Here is a 22,081-nt window from a genome sequence, read left to right on the forward strand (position 1 = left end):
GCTCCTCACATTCCCCCTCCCCTTTAAGAGCTCCTCACATTCCCCCCTCCCCTTTAAGAGCTCCTCATACTCCCCCCCTCCCCTTTAAGAGCTCCTCACATTCCCCCCTCCCCTTTAAGAGCTCCTCACACTCCCCCCTCCCCTTTAAGAGCTCCTCACATTCCCCCTCCCCTTTAAGAGCTCCTCACATTCCCCCCTCCCCTTTAAGAGCTCCTCACACTCCCCCCTCCCCTTTAAGAGCTCCTCACATTCCCCCTCCCCTTTAAGAGCTCCTCACATTCCCCCCTCCCCTTTAAGAGCTCCTCATATTCCCCCCTCCCCTTTAAGAGCTCCTCACACCCCCCCTCCCCTTTAAGAGCGCCTCACATTCCCCCCTCCCCTTTAAGAGCTCCTCACATTCCCCCCTCCCCTTTAAGAGCTCCTCATACCCCCCCTCCCCTTTAAGAGCTCCTCACACCCCCCCTCCCCTTTAAGAGCTCCTCACATTCCCCCCTCCCCTTTAAGAGCTCCTCACATTCCCCCCTCCCCTTTAAGAGCTCCTCACATTCCCCCCTCCCCTTTAAGAGCTCCTCATACCCCCCCTCCCCTTTAAGAGCTCCTCACACTCCCCCTCCCCTTTAAGAGCGCCTCACATTCCCCCTCCCCTTTAAGAGCTCCTCACATTCCCCCCTCCCCTTTAAGAGCTCCTCACATTCCCCCCTCCCCTTTAAGAGCTCCTCACATTCCCCCCTCCCCTTTAAGAGCTCCTCATACCCCCCCTCCCCTTTAAGAGCTCCTCACACTCCCCCTCCCCTTTAAGAGCGCCTCACATTCCCCCCTCCCCTTTAAGAGCTCCTCATACCCCCCCTCCCCTTTAAGAGCTCCTCATACCCCCCCTCCCCTTTAAGAGCTCCTCACACTCCCCCCTCCCCTTTAAGAGCTCCTCACATTCCCCCCTCCCCTTTAAGAGCTCCTCACATTCCCCCCTCCCCTTTAAGAGCTCCTCACATTCCCCCTCCCCTTTAAGAGCGCCTCACATTCCCCCCTCCCCTTTAAGAGCTCCTCACATTCCCCCCTCCCCTTTAAGAGCTCCTCATACCCCCCCTCCCCTTTAAGAGCTCCTCACACCCCCCCCTCCCCTTTAAGAGCTCCTCACATTCCCCCCCTCCCCTTTAAGAGCTCCTCATACCCCCCCTCCCCTTTAAGAGCTCCTCATACCCCCCCTCCCCTTTAAGAGCTCCTCACATTCCCCCCTCCCCTTTAAGAGCTCCTCACATTCCCCCTCCCCTTTAAGAGCGCCTCACATTCCCCCTCCCCTTTAAGAGCGCCTCACATTCCCCCCTCCCCTTTAAGCGCTCCTCACATTCCCCCCTCCCCTTTAAGAGCTCCTCACACTCCCCCCTCCCCTTTAAGAGCTCCTCATACTCCCCCCTCCCCTTTAAGCGCTCCTCACATTCCCCCCTCCCCTTTAAGAGCTCCTCACACTCCCCCCTCCCCTTTAAGCGCTCCTCACATTCCCCCCTCCCCTTTAAGAGCTCCTCACACTCCCTCTCCCCTTTAAGAGCTCCTCACACTCCCCCCTCCCCTTTAAGAGCTGCTGGCCCGAGGCTTTTAAGTTTTGCCTGTGCACAAATTCAGGAAGCGTCGGAGGAAGTCACTGCTTTAACAAACACAAGAGAAGGCATGGTTTCCTTTGGACGTCTATAATCCAGATAATACAGCAATGCATAATTCTATAATACAGAATCTGTCTCTCTCATACATGCATACATATCCACACATAGGTGTTCATGTCCTTCTGTTCTAGAGGAGGCTGTCTTTAGTAATGTGACTCACACACATATGTGCACACGTGCTCACACACACACATTTGGCATTTGGATTAATGTGTTTTATCAACAGTATGAAGAATTTAGTTACACTGTTAGAGTCACAGACGGTGCTACTTATTTTCCTCTTCTTCTTTTGTGGATAATCTGTGTGTGGAGTGTCTGGTGTGTGTGTGTGTGTGTGTGTGTGCGTGCATAAAGTGGGCGTGCTGAATTCTCCCTGGGAGAACTCATTTCAGAGCGACGTACTCCGAGAGAGACGGAGGAGAAGGGAGGGGAAGAGAGAGGGTGAGTGAGAGAGCAAAAGAGAGTGAGAGAGTGAGAGGGAGTGAGAAAGAGCAAGAGAGAAAGTGAGAAAGAGCGAGAGAGAGTGAGAGAGTGAGTGAGGGAGCGAGAGAGTGGGGGTGGGGGGTTGTCATCGCTTTCTCATTCTGAGCTCTGCTGCGCTCAGACTGCTGGAGGAAGAGGAGTAGATGTTGGTCCTTTAAGAAAGTTGCAGGGTTGGGTCTGTGGACGGCACCCTGGCTTTGCTCCCGCCCTCGTCGCCACCTAATTTGGGATTTGTTTGGGGACGGGAGACGTCTGTGAGAGTTCGCCTCGCTGGGAGACAGAGTACTGAACATCCATACTCGCCCACAAAATGTCTGATTCCACTGTGAATGCCCATTTGGACGGGATCATCTCAGATTTTGAAGGTCAGTGTCCTTCATCTCCCGTGCGTCTCACACCGGTGGCCTCACTGTCTGAGGAACTCGACAGGAACTCTGTCCAACTTTTCACTTCTTGTCAAGTTTGTGTGGAAACATCTGTGATTTTGGTTAGTCCTCTTTAATCAGGCGTGTGCAGGGTTTAGAGTGGTCAGGTCTGCTTGGTTCTGGTTAATAATTCTTTCTCCCTGTTGTCTTAGCTGGTCTGCTTCTCAGGTTGTGTCTCTGTCTCTGCTGTGTGTCCAGGTCATGTAGGAAATCTGCCTGTGTGTGTGTGTGTGTGTGTGTTTACAGGAGAGAGTGTGTGTATAATTACTTCACACAGTGCTTCATTATGTATATTATTTCTCCAAGCAGTGCATATTGACAGCAGTGCATAGCAGGAAAGTTCCTCACACTGATAAAATGAAGAATACATCAGATCCCAAAAACCATTCTTCACAGACCATGACAGGGGCTAACACCTGGATCTCCTCCTCTCTTTACCTCTCTCTCTCTCTCTCTCTCTCTCTCTCTCTCTCTCTCTCTCCCCCCTCACTCCTCTCTCAGCACCCCTCATCCCACTGGAAGAGCTCCTGACAGACACACACGCCTTTTGGTTGACACATGCATGCACATGTACATACACACATATGTACACACACACACACACACACACACACACACACACACACAACACACACACACACACACACACAGGAGACATCTCTGCATTTGTCTGGCTCTTTGTATGTCATCACTTGGTATGTTCCTTACAGGAGAGTGTATAATGGGTTAGGAGTTGGGGGGTAGGGGGGATGGTTGATGTTATCTGGACACTGGGGAGTGCTCTCTCAACAACAACAACGGAGGAGGAGGAAAAGAGAGAGATATCTCTCTCAACAACAACAACGGAGGAGGAGGAAAAGAGAGAGATCACCTGAGATAGAAATAAACACACACACAAATGCAGACACACACACACACACACACACACACACACACACACACACACACACACACACACACACGTACACACTGGCCTTGTGATTATTGGATTAAAGGTGAATTCTTATTTATGTTCTGCTCCAAACTTCTTGAATTATTGTTCGTATTTGAAGCTAAATTTCTCCCTCAGGATTCCCCTCTGCTACACAGCCACCATTTCAGACTAGGCCATCGCCAGCAAGTGTGTGAGGGTGGACTGGTTCTCACTCCCGCTCAAAGAAACACCCTCATTATACCCCCACGTTGACACTTTCATGGTGCTCAACTTGTGCCTCAGTGGTGTGTGGAAGGGCTATCATCAAACAGGGCTATTTGCAGAGCTTGAGTGGCCACATTGTAAAGCCAATTGTGTCCTTCATGGACTTCAGACACTCTTGCTGCCTACTTTGTAGCAGTTTCTTCAGCTCAGAATCATAGTTCTTTGATCTGCGCTACTAATCCTCAACTACTTTTTCAGTGTCCACTAATCCATACTAGAATGAGAAGTAGCCAATTAACCACAGATTGCTTCAAGCGTCTGCTCAACACACCCAAATCCCTTCACCTGGACAGTGGATTATCACTCAGGCCGTCTTCATTCAGCTGTTTACCTCCTGCTCACTGTCTTCACTGTGATACACACCACAGGCATCCGTGTCGAGCTCTGTCAGGAGGAGTGAAAAACAAATCTTAGGGTGTGTGCAGCTAAAGTGCATTGTTTTTCTACTTTTCTGGACTCGGACCAGGGAGACGAGGCTTCTCAGAAGGTTTGCCAGATGCCCAGTGAAGGCTGAGACTGGTGTACTGATGTAGCTTTGCCTCATACACGTAGTTAGGATGATAGTGTGGGTTAGCTGTGTCGATGTCACTAGGCCAGTCTTGAGCTAACGGTAATTCTGCATGTTATTTATGTATTTATGTGGAGTTGGAGCGACAGTGCGGATAGACTAGATAGACGCGTATTAGCATGCGAGATTTAATGATCTTTCTTAGGGAAGGAGCTTTTGGAAAGTGGGATGCATCGGTGGGTGAGTGAAGAGTGGAAAAGCGATTGACGGAAAATAAGCAGGATGAGTAGAGGAAGGCTACATGTGGGCCCCAGTCTGACGCAGCCGCCGTGGTTTTAGTACGGTGTCCTGCTTTACCTGGGGACCCTGCAGCTTTGAGATTCGCCCGGGAGGGTCTGGCCGTTATTAATGCAGTGGTGGCTAAAAGAGAGCTGACCTTTGACCTCTCATCACATGCAAATGAGCTGGAGTAAACGGTGCGCTAACCATTTAATACACACTCCATGGATGCTTACACACACTGCACACTGTCACCATGCACAGAAACAAACACGCGGACATGATGGTTTAATACATAAATATGCGTGTTCATGTAACACATGTGGGTAGACGTTTCCCACAGTGGCGTGGTATGAAAATATAGTGTGGTGGTTGTGGAAGCTTGTGGCTAAGGAAGTGAATGTGAGCTGTGCAGAAGGGGTTTTATGAAGCTGTAAATGAAATGGGGTGTGTGTGTGTGTGTGTGTGTGTGTGTGTGTGTGTGTGTGTGTGTGTGTGTGTGTGTGTGTGTGTGTGTGTGTTCGTCTGAGCGTATACCTGAGAGTGCTCGGCGAGAAAGTGCCTAAATCTCCAGCCTGTCTGTGCAGTCCTCACTTCGCACCACAGCTCAAGGCTGTAGCTGTGTGTATCACACACTCCCCAAACACACTGCACATCATCACAACACACACGCGTTAGGACTCGCTGTTGTTTTGGCTGCTTCGCACCTCCGGCGTGTCAGACTAGTAAGCTGTTTGGTTCCAGCTACTTCTACAGACTAGTTTGGTTTGTTTTTCTTAATTTAGATCAGAATTTTATTTTAAAAAATTATAATACATTTTAAAATCTTCCATTTTTTTTCACTAAAGCACTTTAAGAAATAATCAGACTTTTTCTTGGCCCTTTACTGGACTATTTTAATAGTATCTGGCATCAGCTGGTTCTGCCTGTCTTGCATCACAGTCATTTAGGCACACGCTCACTACACAGGGACCTTCTGTTCTTCAGTGTCTCCAAGGAGGTGGCAGGCCTCATATGGTAAGCCGGGCAAAAGCAGGGAGCACGTGTGAAGGAGGAGGTCACCTCCGTCACCAGATACCTCCACCCTGGGAGTGTATGGGGGCTGTAGTGCAGAGCCTGAAAAAGAAGGCCTCACCCGATATGTATAAGCAACACATTCCTTGTGTTCACTCTTGGAGATAAATACGACAAGGTTGTTTGTGGTCACAGAAGATATCATAGCTAATATATCTGAATTGTAGTGCCTATGTAAAGAGATGATTGAAATCTAAAACAGTACATGCTAAAGGAGTCTCTGTCATCAACTATCTCTTTTATCTGCTTAACATATTCAGGGTAATTTTCCATTCGATGTTAAGCAGGGTCTGTTTGTCGGAGTGTGTGTGTGTGTGCGTGTGTGTGCCAGGAAGTGACAGGACTCTTGCTATGCAGGGCATGTGGGTCTTAGTTTAGCTCGATATTAATCCTACCACAAAAGCTCGCCACAGGAAATGACATCATCAATGGTTAGTTTGTGGAAAAGCCCTCCTGTGAAGATAGGGGTGCTTTAGTTCACGAGAAACCCTAGAGATCTAAAATGATTTTATTTTTTACCAAGATACCAAGTCCTTTAAAGGATTAGACTGAGTAATACAACAACACTTTCATCTCAAAATCACTGAATAATGAGCTGAGCCCTCCGTGATCAACAGGCCTGTCACCTCTCCCTCTCATCCTGTTGAACGAGGGCCAGACCGGTCATCCTGTGTGCCAGGAAGAAACCAGATCCATGCACGCCGGGTCGGTGTGTTCCCCTGTGTTGTGATAAGCATGCCGTGGCCTGACTGCTCAAGGCGGAGGGTTACAGTTCCATAATGGCCGCCTTTGTGAAGCAGCGTGGCCTGCAAGCACCACCGGGCCTGCAAGCACCACCGGGCCTGCCCTGCTGAAAGGCCAGGAATCCTGCAGCTACCTGTGAAAGAGCAGACCCAGACCCCAGACCCCAGACCCAGACCCAGACCCAGACCCCAGACCCAGACCCCAGACCCAGACCCCAGACCCAGACCCAGGCCCAGACCCCAGACCCCAGACCCCAGACCCCAGACCCAGACCCAGACCCCAGACCCCAGACCCAGACCCAGGCCCCAGACCCAGACCCCAGACCCAGACCCCAGACCCCAGACCCAGACCCCAGACCCCAGACCCAGACCCCGACCCCAGACCCAGACCCAGGCCCCAGACCCCAGACCCAGACCCCAGACCCCAGACCCAGACCCAGACCCAGGCCCCGGACCCAGGCCCCGGACCCAGACCCAGACCCAGACCCAGGCCCCGGACCCAGGCCCCGGACCCAGACCCAGGCCCCAGACCCAGACCCCAGACCCAGACCCCAGACCCAGACCCCAGACCCCAGACCCCAGACCCAGACCCAGGCCCAGGCCCCGGACCCAGACCCAGACCCAGACCCAGACCCCAGACCCCAGACCCAGACCCAGGCCCAGACCCCAGACCCAGACCCCAGACCCCAGACCCCAGACCCCAGACCCCAGACCCCGACCCCAGACCCAGACCCCAGACCCAGACCCAGGCCCAGACCCCAGACCCCAGACCCAGACCCCAGACCCAGACCCAGACCCAGGACCCAGACCCCAGACCCAGACCCCAGACCCCAGACCCAGACCCAGGCCCCAGACCCAGGCCCCGGACCCAGACCCAGACCCAGACCCCAGACCCAGACCCCAGACCCCAGACCCCAGACCCAGACCCAGACCCCAGACCCCAGACTCAGGCCCCGGACCCCGGACCCAGGCCCCGGACCCAGACCCAGACCCCAGACCCAGGACCCAGGACCCAGACCCCAGACCCAGACCCAGACCCCAACCCCAGACCCCAGACCCAGGCCCCGGACCCAGACCCAGACCCAGACCCAGACCCCAGACCCAGACCCCAGACCCAGGCCCCGGACCCAGACTCCAGACCCCAGACCCAGACCCCAGACCCCAGACCCAGACCCCGGACCCAGACTCCAGACCCAGACCCCGGCCACAGGCTGGAGCACAGGCATGTGGAGGTTGAGAGAGACTCCACCCCCCCCCCCCCCCCCCCCCCACCCTGAATCACAGGAATGGGAGTTTTTCAGCATTGGAATTGACTGAAATAGGCCTAATGTTGGTCTAGTAGTGCAGAAATGAAATGAAGAGACAGATGTTACTCAGCTTAATGAGAACCAGAGTTCACTTGGTACGATTCTGTCCCACAGCTGCGTTTAGTTGGTCATGTACAGATAGCGTTAGTTTCTCATGAGGAAGACTGCCAATATGAACTTCAAACACTGATGGACTCTATGAAATAAGGTCCAGCTGTGAAACTAATGCCACAAGGTTTGCTTTCTGTTCTCTTTTTAAAAAAAGAAAGGAAGAAGAGGCATATGTACTGAAACAAGGTCATTGGTGTCAACATTAGCATGTAGCCTACTGCTTTAGACTACAATTCTTAGTTAACAGAGCAAACCATTCCTAAGTATTTATTCCACACTATAACAGTGAGTGTGGGGTTTGTAGTTTCGTGATCATGGCTGTCCAGCTGGCTGGAGGCCAACCACCTGCTCAAAGCCCCGGGGTGTAGCACTGCTCTGTGATATGTCTGAGGCATGTGTGTTATTGGCATCCTGAAATATCCCAGAATGATTAGTTCAGTGAAATGGTCAAAGAACACAACCACATGTGTGCATGTAAACAGATGGCAAATAATTAATGCACCCTCATTATCAAGACTGATCCACAGTCTCGATACAAATGCTTTTTCATCTCTAAATGTGTCTCCCTCTGAGGTTTTTTTTTAGATGTTAAACAAAATTTCAGCATCACGGCTAATGTGAATTTGAGAGAGCCCTATGTCAGAATGGACATTGCAATCCGTTGGTCTATTTGTGGCTAAACCATGTAAAATGTGAGAAAAGAAAAAGAAACATTAAACCAATATCAGTAACAATTATAATGCACACAAAAACCAAACAAACACAAAAAAAATTAAGACCAAACGCTTTTGTTATCTAACTAATCAACATGCTCTATGCAAGCAATCGACATTTCTCCGAAACTACATTTCCCATAAAGCACTGGGGAATTTGAGCACGTCTCCATAATTGAACTGCTCGTTAGTGTGGCGTGAAGGGCTCGCGGGGACTATGTTGTCGAGACACCTGAAACGTGTCAAATCAGGTATGCCTACCTAGTGGCAGTACTAACCTGTTATTAACTTAACCTCTTATTAACTTGTCTCGTTTGTAGCCCTTCTTACTTTTATCATCACTTTTAGTCAAACTTCACACGGCAGAACTTCTGGCGTACATTAGTAGAGTAGTTTAACCTTGTTTCAGTGTCTAATAACCTTCCCTAGTGTGTGAGAGAGAGACGTATAAAGGTGCAGCCATGTTTTAAATGGACATTATCGCTACATAAGTCATTATTATTCGTTTTTAATTCATATTTTAAGAGGTTTTTTTATGAAACCGTCGCAGAAGGTCGGGGGAAAGGACTCCAATGAGCAATATAAACATATCGGGTAAAGAACAATTAACACCGGTTTACATAATTTTACCACTTTGCGAATATAGAGACGGTTCTCCCATTTCAAGACGGGAAACGTTTAATTCGCGACTTTTTAATAGCGTAAAAGTCATTTAAGATACCGGACATTTTTGCATGTAGTGCAGCTAGTCTGCTCTCGTTACACATAGTCCACATTAGGACCAGTCCAGACTACAGATATAATAACCCTTGAGTTATTCATTATTCAGGTTGTAATAAGAATAAAGCATCCACCACAAACATGTCTCATGACATTGTACATCTGACAGTACATTCATATATCCTATATATATACATTCATATTTATACAATCATATATATATATATATATATATATATATATATATATATATATATATATATATATATATATATATATATATATATATATATATAAAGCAATTTAATCATTCACTTGTTCTTCTCTTGCAGCTCTGAAAAGATCTTTTGAGGTGGAAGATGTCGACTCTCCCACAAACCCGTCACCTCTTTCCCGCAGACTGGCCAACCCACTGCGATCCTCTACCAGCTCCGCCACCAGCCGCTTCCATGGCTCAGACGGCTCCAGACACGGCTCAGACGGCTCCAGACACGGCTCAGAAAGCTCCTACAGTGGCCAACGCTCCCCTAAGAGTGGGCTGAGGCGCGTGGAACTCTCCGGAAGCCGTGTCCCCGAGGCGTCCTCACGCAGGACGGAGATGTCCATCGACATCTCCTCCAAGCAGGTGGACAGCTCCCCCAGCCCGGGCATCGCCCGCTTCGGCCTGAAGAGACCCGAGGTCTCGCTCCATAACAGAACTCCGGAGGTGGGGCTGCACAGGAGGGCGGAAGTCCCCCCGGGCCGACCCCAGGAGCCCACAGCTCCCCTACGAAGAGGCGACGCCCCGGCACTGGCCTCCCGGATTCCCGAGCCCGTCCAAAAGAAGGTGGAGTCTCCGAGCCCCGTGGAGACGTCACCACTGTCCAGACGGCCGGAGGTGCTCGTGAACAGACAGGTGGAGACTTCCTCTACAGCCAGAGAGTCTGAGAACAACTTCACCTCAGCAGTCGGCGGGATTCCCAGCTTCACTGAATATAAATCTGCAGCAGCAGTGCAGGAGAACTCCACCAGAGCTCTAGAGAGTGAGTCCCTGCGGCCATTATACACACGCTTTCATGTGTAACTTCTTATGGGCAAACAGCCTTGTTCCTGTAAAATGCCTAGGTGAACTCTGCTGATTTATGATTCCACTGCCTGGTTAGTACGTGCTGTCTCAGGCTCTTGGTCAAAGTCATAGATTGATTGATTAATTTGGTTTGGCAAATGAAACTTATCCCATGAGTTCTGAATGTCCGTGCCAGTATATTTTTTTGACCTTTCTAAATGGTCATTTTGTAGTTCTCTGATTAGCATATCACCTTCACAAGAGCGTCCACCTACGCAGTCTGCAGGATTAATACTTTTGTGATATAATCAGACTATAATCTGTGGCCATGAGAAAAGCAGGTTTTTGAAGGAAAGAGTGTCCACGGAGTCGTGGCTCGGCCCGACGTCGGGCGTCCGCGACGTTCCGCCGACAAGTTGAGGTGTGAACTTGACGTTACGCTGACGGTCGTGCCTGACGTGTTTCCTTCGGATTCCACAGATTTTCGTGCTGTCGTTTCGCAGCGTCGCTCTGTGCCCACCTGAGCTTTTCGTGCAGCACCCGGTCATTTGCCAGCGTGTTTGGCACCTGACCAGTGCTTGCGTCGATGCGATGGTGTGTGTGCTTGGTCTCAACACATCTCGGGGCAGTGGAGTCCGCGGACGTGGGCTGCGTTCTGCACTTGGGATGGTTGTGCTGATAATTGATGACTTAGAGGGAGTAAACTGCCACGGGCTTTTTTTTTTTTTAGGAATTCAAAATAACACGGACTAAAGGCCCATCCAGCACTATGACTCATGAATACCAAGAATTCAACCAGCTAGACTTGAGCAACGGGGCTACGTAGAGTCCAATTCTGAATCCAACCAGCTAGGCTTGAGTATTGAGGTTGTGGAGAGTGATTCTGAATCCTAAGCAAAAGAGATTCAGACAGTTCTTGAGTTTTATCTTTTAGTTTTTTCTCTCTTTTTTTTGACCTTTCTTTCCCCTGCTGTTGCTCTTCCTGTCTCCCATTAGGCTGCAGTGTTTTTCAGTCTGTCATCTCGGCCTCCGACACTCTCTTTATGCTCCCAGTGGTAAACGAGCCCTTGTCAGCCGGTGATGGACTCGGCCCTGACGTCTCTGTTGGGGAAGGGTGAAGGGAAGAATTTTTTACCACAGTCCTCCGCCAGCACTGATCTCCCGAAACGTGGGATGGAAGGTGTGTGTGTGTGTGTGTGTGTGTGTGTGTGTGTGTGTGTGTGTGTGTGTGTGTGTGTGTGTGTGTGTGTGTGTGTGTGTGTGTGTGTGTGTGTGTGTGTGTGTGTGTGTGTGTGTGTGTGTGTGTGTGTGTGTGTGTGTGTGTGTGTGTGTGTTTTTTTCCCCTTCCGTGCTCTGGAATAACACATTCTTTCAGCATCACAAGCGCTGCCACAACTCGAAGACGAACGTGTTCGTTTTAGACGTCTGCAGAAGGGCCTCCGTGCCGTGAAAGTTCAAGTTCTCAGATGTTGGTTTGCCACACACGTCTGAGCTGCGCACATGCAAAACCTTCAGTAAACCATCACGAGGTTCTGAAGTTCTGCCCCAGACGCAGGCAGATTGTAGGTGCCACATTCCAGATCTGGACTTCATAAATGTGGGGTGTAAAAATGGTGTTCAGTTCTCAGCTCTGACACCCTGGTGGCGCCCTCATGTACGTGTTGCATGCACCTTGCTAGCAGCCCCTCTGGACGCAGTGTTTTATTTAAGGATTATGGGAAGACTTGCTATAGTGTCAAGTTGTTAAAGCCTTTTTATTTTCTAGATATAATATGAGGGTACTGAGCATATGGGTTTTTACAAAGAGAAAAGAGGGTGTGTGTGTTCATCTGTGTACACGTTCAGGATATCTCTTCAGTGTTAAGGCATCCCCCCCTCAGTTTTGAATGCAAGGCAGAGAGAAAACCCAGACACGGTGGAAAACGTATTCAAGATGTGAGCAAAGCAACACGGGCCACATTTGGGTTCAATTACCAGTGCTTCTCAAGCCCAGGACGGATCCATCGTCTCTCTCCTCATTCGACCCATGGAACGTGTGTGTTCGTCCCTGTGCGTGCGCCATGACCGGATGGACCCGGATGGACCGGTGGGCGTGGGAGCGGACCGGCAGAGCCGGCGTAGCCCTGCTGCGGCTGGCCGAGCCCTGAGCGGCGCTCCCCTCCCTGGGCTCACTCCTGCGTGCTCCTAGGGCTTCTGTTCGGGCCCCGGTTCTGGTTGACTGGCTGTTTGGAAGCTGCCTCACAGACATGCATGACCGGCCGATCACCCACTGTGGTTTTTAGTTTGCGACGGTGCTGTTGGACTGGAACAGTAGGCCTAGATCTTTCCGTGGTGACATCACCGTGGTTAGCGGTGAGATGAGAGAAATTGGCTCTTTTGATCGAGGAGCCTGAGTGACTGCGCACTCTGGGTTACTGTCGCTGACGTTTGTGAGGAGGTCTGTGAAGATGGCACGGGCCACACGGTCCTTTTGAAAAGCCACATCTCCTAATTGGGTCTTTTTGAATGATGAATGTTTGATTCTCCTGTTTTGTTCTCCTGTTTAATGCTGTACTGAGATGTATTTGACAAAATACTGTTGGTCTGATGGCAACTAAATACCATGATGAATTCAGTTAGATAAGTGTTTTAATCAAAGATTTCACAGGTCTTGGCTGTATGTGAGAGTGATCGTAACGTTTGGTTGAATTATTTGAGTGTTTAGAAGGTGACACTGCTGACTGAGTGTCTGGGGAGAGAGACGTCATGCGTGGTCAACGTGACCAGACCCTGGTCTGGACGCTGAAGTGCTACAGTTGGAGGCCCCTTTACAAGCGTGACGGTGGAGAATCCGTTTAAGCATCGTGGAACAGTCAGGAAGGGGGTGGACGTGGTGGGGGTGAGGAACCTGAACCGGCCTCATTCATTGGTTGATTCCTAAAGGTTCGTAATTCTGGCTGGGCTGCACAGCTGTGTGTGTTCTGTGCAGTACTGCTGACCAGTTACAACTCAGGGTCTTAAATTAGCTTTGATTTTCTCACAATGGATAGTTTTGCTGATTTATTATGTATTGAGTAATGTATTGATTTGGATGCAGACATTCAGGTTTGTTTGTGATGGTTTGCAAATTATTTTACAGCTGCACTGATCTGAGGTCAGAAAGTATCTTCTCTCCCCTGAATGTGGCCTTAAACCAGGGCATTAGGCCACTTTACTTTACTGAAAGTACAAACTACTTGCTTCTGCTACAGAAGTTACATGTACGCTCACTTAGCTACATCTGTCTTACTATTCTGGACTGTGATCTGAACACCGGACCACTGACCAACCTGCAGCTGGGACAAGGTTATCAAGCAAAGTGTCTGGGCATTCTGACCGTGTAGAGCATGTTATCAAACACCCATGATGCATCAGAGTCCATATCTCAGACGGCCTACAGTCGTACAGTATGGAAAACCCTGAATGGAAATGCTGGAAACTCTGAATGAGTGGCAGGATGAGTCACTACTACAGCTTACTTGAGTCTGACCTCTTCCCTGACCTCAGGAAGTAATTCAGGCATTTCCCTGTGCATAATGACCCATACCCACGGAGGGTGAGTTTCGTCACACTCATTGCTTGTGCCTCTCAAAAAGGAGCCCCAGTAGTGGCTGGAAGTAGCTACAGCGTTCTGCAGGTTTTGAAGTCACTTGTGAAGTTGTTTCTCTTGCATTGTTAATGGGATGCTGACTCTTCTCAAGCCGTTACACACATCCAATATTTTGTTTCCTGGCCAACTTTATTCTCACAAAAACAGAGAGCCACGCCGATGGCTTCTCACATAGATCTGTCTGGATCTCCCTGGAGCTGTGAATGCTGGGATTGCTGTGGGCCCGTTTGCTAATGCAAGCGTCTCTCCTGCTGGCCGTCGCCGTGTGCGTGTAGGTGTTCTTCTGTCCCGCTGTGCTCTGAGAGTTCCAGATGTGTGTGTGTGTGTGTGTGTGTGTGTGTGTGTGTGTCTGGCAGACCCGTGTTGGATGGGTCACTGGAGTGGGAGTGCATTCCTGAAGCCAAGAAGGAGCCAGGGCCCAGATCCTCTCCAGCGGCCGGGCCAGGCGTGTTTTCCTGACGCCGTGGCCCTCTGTGAATTAAGGAGCTCTAGAGGTTCTCGACACCTTTTTCGTGTTAATAATGTGAAGTTTCCAGTGACGGACCCAGAGGGCTCTGCTCACATGCCTCGTGTTTTCGGGCGGTTAAACGGTCTCGGGTCAGTCTTCGCTCCGTGCCGATTCCCCTGGCTGAGGTTGCTTTACGTCTTCTCAGATAAAGAGCTTTTGATGGCCGGTCTGGGGGAGTGGGGCTCGCGCTCGTCACATGGGAGAGGAGCGTTTCAGGCCATAGATCACTTGCAGTGAGCTCCCTTTGGAGAAAAGCCAGCAGCGTCCGATCAGATAGAGAGGAGGTGGAGCGAGCGAAGACTCTAACGTAAAGACGTGTCTGGCATGACCTGGAGATGCACTCTGACCTTTTGAGCTGCTTCTCCAGACCTTGTTTGTGGATTCCAATTCCGTGAGCCCAGAGCAGTGAATTCCCCGGGGCGGCCGGGAACCGAGACCGTCTGGAACCGCAATGCTGCCTTTGGCCAAATGTCACCAAACGTTTCCTCGCTCCGCCCACCGCACACGCACTGCACCCGAAACGCTTCGAGCAGGAGCTTCCAGGCATTGTGTTGATGCGGACTCTGTGGGCGGAGCTGTGGGCGGAGCCGGCTCGGAAACGCCACAGAGATGGGAGAGCGGGCCAGAACTGCCCATATTTGTGAAAGGAAGGATGCCGGTCTTTGTTGCCAGGGTTTATGGTTATTAACGTTCTGGTCAATAAGTAGTTTATGGGCATGTTTGGGGGCGAAAGAGGGATGTGCGTGTGATTCTCATTAAAGCCCCGTAAGAAAGTTTAAGCTGGTGTCCCTCAGGGCCTCTGAACATGCAGCTCTCTCGACCTCCAGTAGGAGGCACTGTTGGACATGCATAGCAGGCGAAGACGGACTCAAATGCCAATTTATTTTCATCATGTTCTGCAAGCCGTTGCTTTGCTAGTTGTAGCTCTTCAGAGAGAAATTGAGTTGATGTTTCATGTACTGTTATTCCTCGTGCAAATTTACTGAAACTAAAAGTATTTATCTGTGATTGCAGCTCGACAGTGACGGTCTAATGGCCATAATTGGCCATTAAATTTCTTTTTCTTTCATGGTGCTCGACGTGCTCTTTCATTTAGTGGTGCGTTTATGAATTGCATGAGGCTTCCCTCCATTCCTCGGGTTTCCTTGTGAGCCCTGAGCAGTGGTGCTGTGGAATCTTTCTTTTGTGGTCTTGGCTCGCTGTGGTGTGGAGAAGCTCCTTGTCTCCGTGGCTGTGTGGCCGCTAAGGCCTGAGGAGCAGACCGGGCCTTCCGGCTGGTCCTGGTCCGTTCACAGTGGGGAGGAACCTGTTGGTCACGTGACTCTGCTCAGTCTGCTCACTGGTGTGTGGGAAGCTGAGTGGGTGTGAGGTGATGGGTCCATGCTGATATTCTCGTAGGCATGTAATCCAGCAGCAGCCTCCTTTCCCACCGGGTCCATGTTTGGAATGCTGTCCAGCCGGGCCGTGTTCCTCTCCAGGCCGGGTCCCTGTGTGTGTATGCTGACCCAAGTGTGGGGGCCACTGTTGGCAGCAGAGTGGCCCTTAAAGCCCTCCGCCCTGTCACTTAGAGCCTCCACCCTTAGACCCCTCCACCCTGTCACTTAGAGCCTCCACCCTTAAAGCCCTCCACCCTGTCACTTAGAGCCTCCACCCTTAAAGCCCTCCGCCCTGTCACTTAGAGCCTCCACCCTTAAAGCCCTCCACCCTGTCACTTAGAGCCTCCACCCTTAAAGCCCTCCGCCCTGTCACTTGGAGCCTCCACCCTTAAAGCCCTCCGCCCTGTCACTTGGAGCCTCCACCCTTAAAGCCCTCCGCCCTGTCACTTGGAGCCTCCACCCTTAAAGCCCTCCGCCCTGTCACTTAGAGCCTCCACCCTTAAAGCCCTCCGCCCTGTCACTTGGAGCCTCCACCCTTAAAGCCCTCCGCCCTGTCACTTGGAGCCTCCACCCTTAAAGCCCTCCGCCCTGTCACTTGGAGCCTCCACCCTTAAAGCCCTCCGCCCTGTCACTTGGAGCCCTCCACCCTTAAAGCCCTCCACCCTTAAAGCCCTCCACCCTGTCACTTAGAGCCTCCGACCTTAAAGCCCTCCACCCTTAGACCCCTCCACCCTTAAAGCCCTCCACCCTGTCGCTTAGACCCCTCCACCCTTAAACCCCTCCACCCTTAAAGCCCTCCACCCTGTCACTTAGAGCCTCCACCCTTAAAGCCCTCCGCCCTGTCACTTGGAGCCTCCACCCTTAAAGCCCTCCACCCTGTCACTTAGAGCCTCCGCCCTTAAAGCCCTCCACCCTGTCGCTTAGAGCCTCCACCCTTAAAGCCCTCCGCCCTGTCACTTAGAGCCTCCGCCCTTAAAGCCCTCCACCCTTAGACCCCTCCGCCCTTAAAGCCCTCCACCCTGTCACTTGGAGCCTCCGCCCTTAAAGCCCTCCACCTTGTCACTTGGAGCCTCCGCCCTTAAATCCCTCCACCCTGTCACTTAGAGCCTCCGCCCTGTCGCCTAGAGCCTTTGCACTTAAAGCCCTCCACCCTGTCGCTTAGAGCCTCCGCCCTTAAAGCCCTCCGCCCTGTCGCTTAGAGCCTCCGCCCTTAAAGCCCTCCGCCCTGTCGCTTAGAGCCTCCGCCCTTAAAGCCCTCCACCCTGTCACTTAGAGCCTCCGCCTTTAAAGCCCTCCACCCTTAGACCCCTCCACCCTTAAAGCCCTCCACCCTGTCGCTTAGACCCCTCCACCCTTAGACCCCTCCACCCTTAAAGCCCTCCACCCTTAAAGCCCTCCACCCTGTCACTTAGAGCCTCCGACCTTAAAGCCCTCCACCCTTAGACCCCTCCACCCTTAAAGCCCTCCACCCTGTCGCTTAGACCCCTCCACCCTTAAACCCCTCCACCCTTAAAGCCCTCCACCCTGTCGCTTAGAGCCTCCACCCTTAAAGCCCTCCTCCCTTAAACCCCTCCCCAGGGGCCCTTAACCCCTCCTCCCTGGCCACCTCCCTCTCTGCTCTCATCCAGTCCCACGACATCATAGTCACACACTTCATTTGAGGCTTTGAAATGGTAATTGTGCGAGATATTTATTTATATGTAGTCTGCTCCCCCTCATTTCACATAAACAGTGAAGCTGTGTGTGTGTGTGTGTGTGTGTGTGTGTGTGTGTGTGTGTGTGTGTGTGTGTGTGTGTGTGTGTGTGTGTGTGTGTGTGTGTGTGTGTGGTGGTTTTTCCCTCCATTTCTCTATGGTCAGCAGCTCTAAATAAGTCCTATTGATTGTGTCCATGTCCCTGCTGTCCTCCCTGAGGTCCCCGTACCACGCAGGCTGCTCATCTTCTCTTCTGCTCCGCCCCCTCACGCACGGTGCCACACCCCCCCTCCTTGTGTGAGATGTGTGCTAGTCGGCGTGGTAACCGCGCTAGTCTCTGGCCCCGGGTGGCGGGGATGGGAGTGGTGTGTCGTCATGGTGACGGGCTCCTCTCCGCCTGAAGGCCGAGCCTCCCGTTTCCGCCGCACTACGGCTCAAGGTGGTGTGTGAGGGTCAGCATCTATCAGACTCGGGGTGGTGTGTGAGGGTCAGCATCTATCAGACTCGGGGTGGTGTGTGAGGGTCAGCATCTATCAGACTCGGGGTGGTGTGTGAGGGTCAGCATCTATCAGACTCGGGGTGGTGGTGTGTGTGTGTGAGTGTGTGTGTGAGTGTGTGTGTGAGTGTGTGTGTGAGTGTGTGTGTGAGTGTGTGTGTGAGTGTGTGTGTGTGAGTGAGAGGTGTAGTTGCTCTGTTACTAAGCGAGTGGTGTAAGCGCTGCTCTTTCCTGTCAGTACGTGTGTGACCTGCAGCAGGTCCTGTGGTGTCTGTAGCTGTGAATCTGTCTAACATCGTATTCAGTCTCCATGAGTTTGGTGTGGCTGGACACAAATGCAGCGTTTGTGTCATAAAGCAACACCAGCGAGCTAATGGGGTCTACATAGTGCCTCACGTGACTTTGGAAATGAGAACCCACCAAACACACACAAGTCCTCCCTCTCCGTGTTGCAGCCTGCACAGCGTACCTGCGCTCCGTGATCGTTCTCGTGACAGAACCGGGCAGCGCCGGGACAGAGACGTGAGCGCGTGAACGGAGTCGCGAGCTTGCTGGATCTTCTCCCGTTCTTCACGTTTCAGCGCGGCAGCCAAACGCCATCAGGCTCCTGCCGGACGGGTGATGTTGGTTACGGCGACCCGACTGTGAAGCGGATCTTTGCAGGTTGGGCCGCCTCTCCACCGCGGTTCTGTTCCAGCTCGTTGGAGATGGGGCGTCTGAGGGGGCGTGCACACATCCCTGTGTCTCGTGTCATGAGTTACTTACACAGCACTCAAGAGGGGCATTGTTCTATGGAACCTGAGAGCTCCTCACTGGAATGTGTTTCTCTTGGATATTGGCATGGACACACACACACACAAGCAGTACAATTGGAACTGGAAAGCTGGACCCATAAAAGCAAATAGTTAGCCTTAGACTCTAGACGGTCTAAATCCAGGTTTCTGACCTCTCTCTCTCTCTCTCTCTCTCTCTCTCTCTCTCTCTCTCTCTCTCTCTCTCTCTCTCTCTCTCTCGGCCACATGGCAGGTTTCCATCGGACCGCTCGGGTTTCTCCGATTCTCTTCTCCCGTCTGTCATTGTCATGTTCTACTTCAGGCTTCGTTAATCAATGTGTGATGGAGCAGGGGAGGTGTGTGTGTGTGTGTTAGTGAGGGGCGTGGGGAGGAGGATCAGATATCACTTGTTTATCCCGTCCCTTAAGGACCCAGCTGGGAAAACTCCAACAGCTGTAACCGGACAGAAGGGGGCAATGATCGAGCATTTGAAACTAGGGATGTCCCGATCCAGCTTTTTGAACTTCCGATCCGATACCGATATTTATTTGCACTTCCGATCCGATATCGACCGATACCGATACCGGCCTGTCCGAGCATGTATTAAAGTTTAAAGTTATTTAGCCAACTTACTTTGTTGTCAAACTCATGTTGAAAAGCGTTTTACTCTTGATAACAAGTAGCCAGCTGAATTGGGTGTGTCTGAATAATACACAATGGTTGGTAAGGAGAAACTGACCTGTTTATTTAGCAATTAATAAACTCAAAATAGACAAAATATTAAATAACAAACAGAAATAGCATCAGTAAACCAAGGATTAAAAAGCCACAAGTGCAAATAATATTGTAAATTATATTTAAAAAGCAAAACACACAACCTGAGTGGAAAATAGTCTATTACCAATAGTCTATTAACATCCATCAGTGCTCTTGAACAAGTGTAAACCAAAGCTTAAAAAAAAATCCCTGCACATATCATAAACTAATTAAAAGCAAAATGCCTTCTACTCCACACTTTGCTGCTCCATCCCCATCTATACACTCCCTTCAATTCAAACGTTTCTGCCAGTGTTAGTTGTGTAGGACCTTTCTTTTTGTCTTCGGTTTTCTTTAGAAACTCGTCATGTTGTTTATGGTGGTATTGTGCTAAATGCTTGATTAGATTGGTGGTATTAAAAGTTCTTACAGCTTTACCACCACGTTTGACTTTACTGTGGCATATGTTGCACTCTACCTCTTCGTCTTTGTCATCCTTTAAGGTAAAATAATCCCACACAACTGACATTTTTACCAATAACTTCAAATTTACACGGCGGTCCGAGATGCCACGGAGCTAAATTGGGGCAGACGCTATGCTAGTGTGCTGAAGGTGTGCTGGAAAATGCGGACCGGATTTTATTCTCACGAGCTAAACCACAGCAAAAACTGGAATGGATTATCTAAATGGGTGCACTGGAAAACCCGGATCGGACTTTAAAAAAACTGGATCGGGAGTCTGGATCGGCATTTTCTCGTGCCTGCCGATCCGATACCGATACGCATTTTTTGCTAATATCGGCGGCCGATCCGATCCAAATATCGGATCGGGACAACCCTATTTGAAACGCCCTCCTCCACGGCCACAGTGTCCAGCTCTCCTCCTCTCTCCTAAGTCCAGTGTTTGCTGCGTCATTAGCAGGCTGCCTTCAGGCTGCCTTCAGCTAGCCACATCAGGCCTGTACAAACAGCTGAGAGAGTTTCTGCTCTGTTAAAGGTCCAGCCGCCCCATGGCCCCGCCCCATCACCTCAGCCGGGTCAGTTGAGGTTCTTGGTGGCTCTGTGTTTCATGGTGCTTTATGGTTTCCTGCCATTGTTTTACACGTGTGGATTAGCATGTGCCTGTCTGTGTGCATTAGGGGCTAAAATGCGAGTGTGTGTGCCATTCTGTCCTGGAACAGGACCCGAGTGGAAGCACCCTGTTCCTCGTGTACCTGTGCAGATTCCATTCATCTCCCAAGTTCAACTCTCTTATTCAGCTGGGGGCTGTGGGGGACGAGGTGATACACCAGTGTGCCCCTCCCCCGTGGTGGGTGTGATCATTACCTCTCACTGCACCTTCAACACAGAGTATTTAAGAATATTCATTCCAGTAATAGTTGTTGAACAGCCACCAATTATCATAGAATATATTTGCATTGCGCTGCATATTTTATAGACATTCTTTAATAGCTTTTGAAATCACATTAAGTATTCACATCTTAACAGTTGATTGGTGTACTAGAGCTGTTGAATTTTTATGAGTTGTACATTGTTTGAGTTCTGCATCTGCATATAAAGAAGTTTGAGTAATATAATATTATAAATAATAATCTTTAATCATATTAATGATCTTTCCTTTTTAAGAAAGTAAAACTTAAAGTAGCCAAGCCACCAGTACTTACTCTGTTCCCTGTTGCACTGGTAATCATATTTGTGGTTGAGGAGTTTCTACTAATGCACTGAAGTTTTCCTGTATAGTTGTTCAAGTTCTTCTCGTTTTTTATAGGAGGGGAGCCTGGTTCTTGTGTGTGTGTGTGTGTGTGTGTGTGTGTGTGCGCGTGTGCGTGTGCGCGGGCCCTTTCTGTGTGTCACCTTTGGCTTCACGCACACTTCACTAGTGCTACCTGATGGAATGAATTTGACTGTTTGAAAAACACTGGACTCCCAGCAGGTTGAAATTTCAGTTCTGGTGAGGAGAACCTTGCACAACATCTTAGTTCTGCAGACGTTTGCCTGAAGCCGAGCTGTTCCGAACAAAGACACGTCGCCCTTCCGCAGAGAAACTCTTCTTCTTTATTATTATAATAATTATTATTTTTGGTTTTCATGCAAATTTTTGTCATACCTTGTCTCATATCAACATGCGGGCCTCAGGTACCTGTTGGCTGGGTTTACAAGCCTAACTGTTGCTCAGCCAGGAGGGCGTTTGTGATTGGCTGGACATGCTGAGCGAGCAGGTCTGGGGTCACTGGGATTAGTTTGAGCGTGAGAGAAGGAATTAAAGACGCCAGTATTCCGCTCTCTCCGTTTTACTGTGTTCATAACCTCCCCAGTAGCGTAGCGCCCGGCTGCTCCCATGGAGATGACCACAAAACCAAATGTTCTTTATTTCCGCCTGGACCCCTGGTGTGTTCAGTTCTGTAGTCTTTTGGGATTAGACTATTCTCCACAAAGACCTGCAGTGACGTGGCCGGCAACCTTAAGATGAATGGTATCTTGTATGTGAGTTTGCCACCCATTCACCTTTTGTGTACAGAAGGCTTGGTTGGCTAATGCCGAGCGCCCTGATTGTGTTGCTATGGGAGAGTTAAATGAAGGTCAGTCTGT

The 22,081-nt window shown here is 50.4% G+C and overlaps 1 protein-coding gene across 7 annotated transcripts in view; it reads left to right on the plus strand.

Moving 5' to 3' along the window:
• Nucleotides 1–22,081, plus strand: part of septin9a (septin 9a) — a 74,094-nt gene that overhangs the window by 22,179 nt on the left and 29,834 nt on the right. For 3 of the 7 annotated variants that reach the window (XM_076982298.1, XM_076982299.1, XM_076982303.1), the window contains one exon: nucleotides 9,549–10,238. In XM_076982298.1, coding sequence (XP_076838413.1) covers nucleotides 9,549–10,238 — 690 coding nt within the window. Of the gene's footprint in view, nucleotides 1–2,029; nucleotides 2,504–8,644; nucleotides 8,748–8,826; nucleotides 9,091–9,548; nucleotides 10,239–11,257; nucleotides 11,442–22,081 lie in introns of those variants that run through there. The other 4 variants (XM_076982300.1, XM_076982302.1, XM_076982304.1 and 1 more) reach the window with 4 other exon arrangements.

Source organism: Brachyhypopomus gauderio, chromosome 2 (genome assembly GCF_052324685.1).
Source record: "Brachyhypopomus gauderio isolate BG-103 chromosome 2, BGAUD_0.2, whole genome shotgun sequence".
NCBI classification, from domain to species: domain Eukaryota; kingdom Metazoa; phylum Chordata; class Actinopteri; order Gymnotiformes; family Hypopomidae; genus Brachyhypopomus; species Brachyhypopomus gauderio.